Genomic DNA, 10,439 nt, shown 5'->3' on the forward strand with positions numbered 1-10,439 from the left:
GAGATTTCCGCCCACTTTTTGTCTTTGATAAGGCGTAACAAAGAACGGATCTTCCGTCGAGTTTAACTGAGTTAAAACGAAGTCGGCCCTGAAACTTTGAGATTTTTCTCCTCTCATTTAAGTACTGAACCGACGAGTCATTAATTACGCGTAATTACGGAAAGAGGAAAGGTGAGGAAATCTTCCCCCGCGCTTCGATTCTCGGTGCCTTCCCGAATCCAGACTGGCGGAGATACCCCGCCGGACTACATACACTACTAATATGGGATGCAGCATGCGTTCTGTACCTAAAGGTCCTGTACATGAGGTATGCCACAGTTCTTTGTTTCTCTACTCTCACGATCATGGAGTTATTCGAAACAGCGAGTGGAATAAGCTCCGTTCCCAATAAGCAGGTCAATTCCAAGAGCACGGAAATTTCCCAAGACCTCAGCTAGTCCCTTTTCACCACTTCAATGATGTCAGGACTTTAAGATTCATCGACCCTAACACTAGTGCACCGCTGACCCGGGACTGAGCATGGTTCCTATCGGGCCGTGGGGGTTATCGTTGCCGTCCGAATATGGTATGTAGCTCACAGATCAATGGGCACTCAGTTGACTGTCAGGCATCCTATCAGAACTAAAACCAATTATTGGAAGGGCCGGTCGAGTCAGTTTCACACATGCGTCCTTCTCTCAGCTACAGCATCACAGAAGCTAGCAGGGCGGATAACATGCATAGAAACAACTCGAAGTTCTGTAGCCACTGTAATTCGTACTCATTGTCCAGGAAAGCCGCCAAGCGTCCAACGGTAAGAAGCTAAAAAAGTCTTATCTCTGATCGTTTTGCTGGTCGTCGTCCTTGTCCTTTGTATAGCCTTCATCATACCATTCCTCGTTTAATCTCCGCCCGGAAACAGTAAGGGGCACCATCGGTAGAAATACAAATAATATGCGGCACCACTCCGTATTACTGCGATTGCGGAACGAATGCGCCGTGCCACGCTGAATACTAACATCGCCGCGCCGCATCGTCCGCGACTGCCCACTGTCCAGCAGCAGGTCGACCTCTCCCTCCACTACAATCCCATAGTCCAAAGTCAGGGTCCGATGCATTGGCATCACCTTGCTGGGCCGCATGTCGACCACGCGGATCATGGTACCTTGTTCAGGCGTTACGCCGGGAGGAGTGTGGAGGTAGGAATCGTACGTGGCCACGTCGGCTTCGTTGTCGCACTGTACCGGAAAGGTGTCGGTCGCGTAGAGCATTGCTAGTTCACCATCGTCTCCAGCGGGCCGGAACGGCGCGCATTCTGGGATTTGACAGTGCGGTACGAACACCGACTCGCCGTCCGGGTTGTGCGTAGTGATGAATCGGTGGACGCGAGGGAAGCCTTTCTGGCGTTCATACTGCATATTGTCTTCTCTCGGCCCTAGATTGCGACCGTTGAATTGACTTCAAGCATGCCTCTAATGTCAGGGTTTGATTCGAATCCAGTTTGTACGTGGTGCCGGGATTGCCTCCAGTGACCTCATCAACAAATCGAGTCATTCTTTGTGGCAAGATGAACTTTCGTGGCAACCGGTCAACCTAATAGAGGTAATAGGACTTGGTTTGACTTGTTCATAGATGAAAACATCAGTAATTCGGGCCGAAAATTTACAAGTTCATCATGATTTCATGATCTTTTACCTCAGATCCTACATCACTTCGCGGTAGAAACAACACATCCACTTTTGAAAATCTGTACCAGTCATAGCACCATAATTTGTAATGGCACCGCAGTTTCAAATCCACGTTCCTTGGATCTAACACCGCCTATGCACTGGTAGAGCCCGCACGGCGATGCGGCTGGAATGCAGCAGGGTTAGGGTTAGGGTTACAGCATACTCTCTGACCGATGCAAGCAGTATTGCAGATTATGGAGAGATCAAAACGCTTCCCAATTGAAACACAATTATTGTGTCGGCTACCTCCCCACCAGTTCCATGGAATCATTTCGGACGCTTCGACCAACATGACAGCCAGACTTTGAGTGCTTTCCGAAACAGCAATCTTGCAGCCCGAGCATCCTCACTATCGGATGCTAAATCAGCTCCATGAACTTCGCCTTCCAAGATATATCCAAAAACTTTATCCGACGGGCCCTCGTTACAGAGGGGAATTTCCTGGGTGACTGTGACTTTTGGGCCAAAGTCTTCAGCGGACAACAACGACAGAGGCCTCCAAGGATCAAATTCGCTGGTTGTCCAGAACGTATTTGAGGGACGGATTGTCCAGCCGCCAGTTTCTTCGTTGGTGCGATTAACTTGTGGCGACCGGGGCAAGAAGTCACCGGGGAAAGCTCTATAGCATTCCTTTTGATGGTATTGGACGGTATTATATCTTGACGATAGCGCGTGCGGTCCGTCGTTGTTGTTCTGGAAGAAACCCCATTCCGAGCAGTATTGCCAAGTCCAGCTCATATGGTTTGATGAAAGTAGAGGGCGCTTTAGGGAATTACAGGAAGTCATATCGCTGTTCACAGTATTGTTGCAGGACATTTCGGTAAAGGAATTTACGATCGAAGTAAGCTGCGGCCAGGATGCGAAACGTTCAGCAACTGCTCTTCTGCCAATTGTTGGTGCCCATCCTGCCGAAGGTGCCGTATGCGTGATAGTCGTAGTACTAGTTGATGTCATTATCCGTGTATTTGTCTCAGCTCTTGACTTTGGGGTAGCGTTTGATGAACCAGTAATAGTCCTTGACAGTTTCTTAGAGGTGGTGGTAAAGGTAGTAGTGGTTTCCTTCAAACGTGCCTTTGTCTCAGACGAAGTCATGGAAGTTGGACTCAATGAATTAGTAGTGGGCTGTGAGTTTGCTTTTGTCCTAGACAATTCTGTTGAAGTTGTGGTTGATTCAGGCACTTTCGTGGTTATCTCCGTGGTCGTGGCCTTTGTATTCCGAGACGTCGAGATCAAGGCAGATGTTTTGGCGTCCGTGGCTGTTGGTGTCGAAAGGGAAGAATCAACAGCTGAACGCTTCGCAGGCCGAAAGAGCCGCAGATCCAGAGCGTTAGACATGGGTTTGAGAAAAGGAATCCACGGAGTATCGAATATAAGGTCTCGACGGTCATTCGACATGGAGTGTGACTTTTCATTACTTGTCACAGATTGATCAACACTGGATTCGCTCGACACTTGATCTGCACTATATGGCTTAGAAAGATTTGTAACCGCCATCTTTTTCTTCTGGGTGCGGTCTTCATTTTTCCTCAGAAGACTGTCCGGTGGTATTTCCATCCATTTGCACAACGAATCCAGATCTGAATCCGCGTCTCCCACTCCAGTGTACTGGAATCTGCTGTATATTGCCGCCAGTGAGGACGCAAAGTCACTGTTGTCGTTTACGTCCGCTTCCTTTCCAAGGAACATCCTTTTCACGTCAGCTGAGGTGTCTCTGTGTGCTAACTGTTCGTCGATCCACCCCATCGCTGCATGGAGATCTCGGGCACAGCCCTCGCGACCTGCTGCGACCATTGCACGATATATCTGATCGTAGTAGGAGCTGAAGTCGATCATCGCCTGAACTGGCGCTGATGATACATACGCTGCATAGATTGTTTCTGGATACTTTTCTCTCGCAAATGCCGCGCGCATGCCCGCGTACGAGGCCCCAATCATCACCCAAGGAGTTCCGGCAGGCGTGAGATCCTGATCTGGAAATTCTTTCCTGTGGAAACGACTTGCAAAGTATTGGATGTCGGCGAGCGCTTCACTAATTGTGAGATATCGGAACGATTCTGGTGACGTCGACGAGTGATTCGGTGGTAGAGAATTGCCATAGTACCTAGTAGCGTTCGAATCTCGTCAGCATTAGCATATCGAAACTGCTGTATTTCCTTCGTGGAGAATGGGAGCAATGACACACCGGTGCTCCCAGATGATTCCGAGTCCGTGAAACTCCCTGAGGAAATCTGTGTAGATATCCGGGGCCCCATATGTAAACAATGGAACCAAGTCAGCCCCGTTTCCTTCGCCAGCATCGAAGAGAAACACCGGACCGCCGGGCTTGTAGTACTTGGTTGATACCCAGTAGCTGTTATTGAACATTCCAGCGGACTTGTCGCTGTGATTGAGAGGGAGCTGTATGATACCAGCCGTTATTCAGAGTTCTTCGACTTTCAGCCTTCTCATACGCATCACCATACCTCGATTTGTTCAGCTAAGACATCAGCAGCTTTATCTGTCGTTGCGTTTGCCGCTATGCTCCGCAAAGAGAACAGAGTCGGTGCCCTAACATTGTCTTTCAGGATGCCGTCTCGAGCAGTGTTGACATTAACACCGAGAATGACTCCTGGACGAAGATCTTGCACGACCGGCACAAAGAAAGGAGGGTATATGGCAAAGGCACGTTTTACTAAAGACAGGGCAAGTAGTGCCCGCGTCCATGATGTAACATATTCAACGAATATCAACATGATAATATTCTCGATCTTGCCGCCATTCTCTCTCGCACCATTTCATGAGTTTGGCCTTTTATTTCTATCCCGTGCGCGAGATGCTAGATTTAAGCCTCGACAATGGATATGCGAGGACTAGACTTTTCAGACAAAAGTGAGACCAAAAAGTGTTCATTATCCAGTTCCAAATCTTTTATTATTCTTATTGTCATTATTCCTGGGATTGAACGGAGTTGGTATTCTTAGTTCTGCCAGCTCTTTATCAGAACCTCCGGATTAGGAAAAGCAAATAGAGGGCGGCTCTATCCTTCTGGTCGGGGGCGATTGAGATTGCAGTCATAAGCCAAGCACGCCATTGTGGTGTATAATCACTTGCATTCCGTAATTTCTCTCATCATGCCAGGGTATAGGTCGCTAATCCTTTCTATTTATACAGCAGTTCTATTGGCGGTTTGACTACACTACACTCTAGGTATCGAAAGCTAGGGCTTGTTTCCACTTTCCAGACGACACCACATGAATGGCTTCATCGCTGATGTACTAGTTTCCCATTCACCCAAACCTTTTTGACGTTCCGGTCATCGCCACACCACATCCACTTCTCAATCTTCTCCTCCCAGGACTCCCAACCAAAAATGTCCACATTTCCGGCGTCGAAACTCACGTTGGTGTCAGAGTTTTCGTCGATTAGTGGACCCAAATCAATCAGCTGTGTGTCCCAGAACATGCCTTCCTCGAATCCGCCAATCTGATCCGCCATGTCGACAACAGCAGCTCCGCCTCTTGTGGCAAGATAGAGAGCTTCTTCCCAGCTGAGAGGCTCATATTTAGTCTGGGAAGATGCTTGTGACGTAAGGAGCCGAGATACCAGGCACGCTTGTCGTGCGACCTCGAGAATATTGGGGGAGTAGCCGCCGCTGACATCGGTGCCGAGACCAACGGTGAGTCCTTCGCTAAGGTGCGAGCGGACAGGGCAAATTCCTGACCCCAGTGCGCTGTTTGATGTTGGACAATGGGCAATCTTAGCCTTGCGGTCGTGAATGAGCTGTCGTTCGTCACGGGTTAGATGTATCCCGTGTGCAAGGATCGTTCGTGGAGTTAGCAGGCCATGGTCATCATACACATGCGTATAGCTTGCGCATTGAGGGAACTGCTCCTTGACCAGCTTCACTTCATTCGTGTTCTCGGAGACATGAGTTTGGATCCGCAAGGGAGGATCGTAGGACTTTGCCAGTTTGCCGAGTCCTGCCAAGGCAGCAGATGAACACGACAGTGCGAATCGCGGCGTAACAATCGGTGCAACGAGAGTGCCCTTAGGATCGATTTTCTGAATGTACTCGATTGTCGACTTTGTCCGCGAAATGGACTCTTCGACAGACTCATCCTTGTAGTATTCCGGGCAAAATTCTGGGTTTTCCATGCAAACGCGACCGATAAAGGCTCGCTGACCCCGCTGATAACATAAATCGGCCAGTAGGTTAGTCGCAGGCACATGGATTGTAGCAAAATACGATGCAGTCGTAGTTCCATGGGCGAGGGTCCGTGAGATGACACGCTTATACACCGAGGACGCCTTCTCTGGCGGAGGCTCGTCATCTGTCGTGCCATATGAACTTTCTGTTGGAAATGTATATTTCTCCAACCATTCCAACAGGGTCGTTGAGCCGAAGAGGCCTCTATTAGGGTACTGAGGGGCATGAATATGAGTATCTGGTTCAATTTGTAAGCACCGGAGGAACCTTCAGGATGAAAAGTCAAAACATACCGATGAACCCCGGAAAGAAGAATCCATTTCTACCACTTTTCACGATACTAGCAGTTATTTGCGTAGCATCTTCACCACCACCACCCTGGCCGGGGGTCGCGCCCTCTGGAACAATGACCCAGCCTTTCTCCTTGATGAATTTGGCGATGGCTTCATCGTCTTCTACTGGTAGATTCCAATCGAATCCGGCTATCTTCCCGCTACCATTGTCCACCCACAGTGCACCGGTGTGGACATCGAGATGTGGCTTTTGAACAGCTGGCGATGTACGAGGTAATTGGATAAATGTGCCGAGGTAGACCGTGTAAGATGGTGACATCTTCGTCAATCTGCCAGAAAGTATCTCTAAAAGTGTCTAACTCTCTTCATCTAAATATTAATCGCATGTCAGCAATAATTCAAACCAAATTGTATAGTCAGGGAGTTGCATGGATAGTACCTAAGATGCGGGCCACGGTAAAGGAGGCTCGATTCAACAGCCTTGTTGGACTGCTCAGGAATGCACTGCAATGTACCCTGGCTGATAGGCTGGCAGATAAGGACCAAAAGGGGCCTAGCTAGAATGGAATAGCTAGGAAAAAGTCCACGGTACATCTACCTTTCATATCAGATAAAAGGTTCAACTTACGTCACATTCCGCCATCATTTGCGGGGCTCTCCTTGCATTGGAACTCCACCCACTCTAAACTAGGGCGGCCATTGATCCGTTCTAGCGACCACGAGAACTGACAGTGATTGGATGAAATTAGTCCGACAAACATTGCCCGGTTTAGTAAATCGACGGCCAAAGGAAAGGTCAGGTATATCAGGAATGAACATTGCAAAAGTCCGCGGATTTGAGCGAGTCAGGAACAGTATACAAATGTCTGCGCGGCCCAATGAACATAAATTCCTTCACAAACTCCACGTGCCCTACAAAACCCTAGCTTATCCTGTGGGCCCCAGCGGAAAGTTCCGATTTGCACAATGACTGCTGGCCGGAACTTGCGCCGTAGTTGAAGCACAGCAGCTATATCCGGGGTCTTTTTTAGTCTTGAAATTGCCACAGAATAAAAAGCGGCCTATTTAAAGAGCGTATATACTCATACAAATGTGGAACTCTTGCAGCAAGTAAGTCTGGGAGCGACACATGTCCTCGGCAATGAGCTGCAAAAGGAATTCTTAAGCGAATCTAGAATCATTTACACAAATCACTTTAAATATGACGCGAAATAAAGGTAGACTCTATGATCCGAATTTTGTGTTCTGAAAGGCATCCATGACAATCCATGATTGCTTTTTGCCGGGGTGAACCACGTAGGGTTAGGATTAGGGTATACGAGTACTCTATCCATGGGACTGGCGCCAAAGGCGACAGCATTATAAACTTTCTGAAACTTTCGTTGCTGGCGTTCTAATCAATAACTATCAAAGTCTGGCTGGTATCCGGGCTCGAACTGCGTTGTCCAGTCTATAGGTTGTGCCGAACCGAAGTCGAACAGTGTATCAACCATCTTAAGAAAATGTAAGTCACTGCAAGATGTGCTGAGTGCAAATAGATTTCGCTCCCTCACCGAGAACTTCCAATCTTCCAAGACTTGACTGCATCCGCTTTCGGGACTAGGGTCGAGAGAATCTGGCATATCGTACGCTTGAAACTCGGCAACCATACTTTCCAGAATTGGCAAGCATTGCTCCTCAGTTTCTTCCGCTGCTTTGATCAAAACAAGTGCCAATTCCTCGGTGTTTAGACCCCGCATCAGTCCGTCGACATAGGCTGTGGCCATGGCCGTGAGAAGACATCCTCTGATGTTGGTTTCGCCATTTCTGACGCTCACGATGGACCATTCTTTCGCCTCTTGGAGCACAGAAAGCAGGTCCTTGCGTAATGGGACAGGACCCAAGCTCACCTCCTCCTTCAGCTGAGTCTTCAGCTCGATCGCGATGTAGAAAACAGCTTGGAACGCGGTGGTATAGAAAAATCGGGCGCCATTGAGTGCCAACTGCGCAAGATCGTTCGGAGTCGTTTTGTCATGTTCTGAGAGGATAGACGATTGTGGAAAAATCAGACACCATGTCTTGAGAGTGGCCTCCACAACCACCTTTCGTGAATAGGCGTAAGCAGTCCTATTGTTTTCATGGGTTGCGGCATTAAAGAATGGTATATGAAGCGCCAAGAAATAGCGATTCATGATGAAAATGACCAACTTCTCGGCATAATGCGAAAGCGAGTTTCCGACGTTTGATTTCCAGATTTCCATCGAATGATGCAAAGTTCGAGTAGCTGCCCTCAGTTCAGTGTCATATCGAAGTGTTTCTTCATATGTTGCGCTTGACCCGAGTCCATTCAAGTATTTGACAATCGCAAGACGAAGTGGAAGAGTCTTGCGCATTGCTCTTGCGATAGATACCTGGGTAAACTCGCTGTCTGGTTTGGGGACCGGCTCATCCGACGACAACTGCTCGTCATTGAAGTTATCCGGGGGGGCTGTATCAAAGTCATCTAGGGAAAGAAGTGGAGTTTGACCGGCTCTCATGCTCAATTGCACGGATATTTCCAGGATGGTGTTCCATAGCCGTCGCCGCATCTCGGCGGCGCGGGTCGAGACTTTTAATAAGCGAGCAGGATCTCTGTGCAGCCCCATGAACATGGCCATCCTCAATAATGAGCCAGCCGAGATCCAAACCATATCGGCTTTAACGCAAACGGTTTCCTGAGCAAGCAACAGGAGAATCATGTTTTGAAGATGTCGAATGTTCAGGCGGGACTTGTACGCGGGATCTGCAAGCCAGGTGTTGGATTCATACACCCAGCGTATTGCAGAAGCCCGAAGAGAAAATTGTTCGTCATACACAGCAGCCCCGAGTGCGAGGACCAGTTTGACCTGAACCACAACCGACTTATCCGGAGAACTGCCTGGCATCCAAAGTTCCTCATAGTCGCGCCTGAAACTGGGAACATGCAGGACTCGGTACACGGATTCGCTGGTACGCAAGTAACAGTTCACGAGTTCATCGGCCAAATCTTTGGATGGTAGGTCGAGGGTGAGCGGCGTAGGCCACGGGGGTCGTCGATGCGCCTTGATGACTCTCGCCAGAGACTTACATCGCTGTAAGCCATGGAAGACTTTCGACATTTCTGGGCGAGGCCTTGTTGGATCTAAGATTTCTTGTATCTTGTCGCAAGTAAGAACGGATTCATGCAAATGCAAAGAAGGACGGTGCCTAGACACTCACATGGGAGAACATGCAGGTCATCCAATAGCTCTGACCGCACATGCGTTGTTTGTGTATTATGCTACTCGGTACCAGATGCCCGATATCTGACAAGGGGGTATCACGCACTATGTACGTGGGGTTGCCGATGAAACGGGAATCCAACTCTGTATATTTACCAGTTGAAGCCGGATTTGGGGGAGCTGGATTTGGGGGAGCCGGATTGGGGGGAGCCAGATTGGGGGCAGCCGGATTGGGGGGATGCGCTGAATGCGATTGAGCTGGCCCCCGAGTGGATGTAGGCAAGTCCTTTTCCAGTTGCCTGATTCTTCTTCTCAGTGACTCAATCTCGGCCACTGTGGCATGGTAGGGCAGCGTTGACTCATTTTCTGAGCGTGCCGTCGCTGACTCGTGAGATGAGCGACCAGGGGAGATAAGTTCGGTTAGATTTGCAACCCTGTCAGCCCTAATCGTAGATGGGGAGTTGTAGCACGCATCACTGTCAGGCGGGGTCACCAATTGTTCAGCGGCTGCGACTGAACCAGACGCAGTGGCATTGCCCTTCCCATGTACTGGTGACAGGCCATCTTCATAGATGCATGTTCCATTTCTAGATCGTGCACAATTGCTGCAGGGCTTTTGGCGGTCACACCGTAATTTTCGCCTTCTACAGAGAACACATGAACTGGTGTGTCGCTATGTCAGCTTGAATCCTTTCCCTATGAATCAGTAATAGGGTAACTTACATTGCGGGTCTTCTTCGACGGCGTCCTGGCTCAGATGGGCCGACTGGTCCGTCCATTGCTTTTTGGAATCTGTACAGTGCTCTATGGTATTATGCGGCCATATCACCCCCAACGCCAATTCCAAGGTTCAATTTGCGTATCTCAGTCCTCTTTCAGCTTGACCATCCGCAATTCTGAAATTCACCACTCTTGCACCATTTCGCAAAAGACCTGAGAACGAGCTGTTGTGACTTCCGGACTGCGCTGTGGTCCCTCTCGTCTCCTATATCCCGAGTCTGAGCTGGTCTTGGCCCGGGCCGGTTTCTCTATA

General features: G+C 49.1%; 3 protein-coding genes across 3 annotated transcripts; all 3 read right to left on the reverse strand.

Moving 5' to 3' along the window:
* Nucleotides 1-812: 812 nt before the first annotated feature.
* On the reverse strand, nucleotides 813-4,441 carry VTN49DRAFT_412 (uncharacterized protein; the record flags this gene model as incomplete). The annotated part of the gene is made up of 4 exons (XM_069412031.1): nucleotides 813-1,414; nucleotides 3,125-3,810; nucleotides 3,892-4,106; nucleotides 4,172-4,441. The coding sequence occupies 4 exons, from the start codon at nucleotides 4,439-4,441 to the stop codon at nucleotides 813-815; spliced, it is 1,773 nt and encodes a 590-aa protein (XP_069271315.1).
* Nucleotides 4,442-4,949: 508 nt separating this feature from the next.
* On the reverse strand, nucleotides 4,950-6,507 carry VTN49DRAFT_413 (uncharacterized protein; the record flags this gene model as incomplete). The annotated part of the gene is made up of 2 exons (XM_069412042.1): nucleotides 4,950-6,133; nucleotides 6,189-6,507. 2 exons carry the CDS (start codon nucleotides 6,505-6,507, stop codon nucleotides 4,950-4,952), a joined length of 1,503 nt encoding a protein of 500 aa, XP_069271316.1.
* Nucleotides 6,508-7,585: 1,078 nt separating this feature from the next.
* VTN49DRAFT_414 (uncharacterized protein) lies at nucleotides 7,586-10,185 on the reverse strand (the record flags this gene model as incomplete). Its single annotated transcript, XM_069412053.1, has 4 exons — nucleotides 7,586-7,681; nucleotides 7,742-9,343; nucleotides 9,405-10,068; nucleotides 10,130-10,185. The coding sequence occupies 4 exons, from the start codon at nucleotides 10,183-10,185 to the stop codon at nucleotides 7,586-7,588; spliced, it is 2,418 nt and encodes an 805-aa protein (XP_069271317.1).
* Nucleotides 10,186-10,439: the final 254 nt, after the last annotated feature.

The sequence above is a fragment of the Thermomyces lanuginosus genome (assembly GCF_041956635.1).
Source record: "Thermomyces lanuginosus strain ATCC 200065 unplaced genomic scaffold VTN49scaffold_16, whole genome shotgun sequence".
NCBI lineage: Eukaryota > Fungi > Ascomycota > Eurotiomycetes > Eurotiales > Trichocomaceae > Thermomyces > Thermomyces lanuginosus.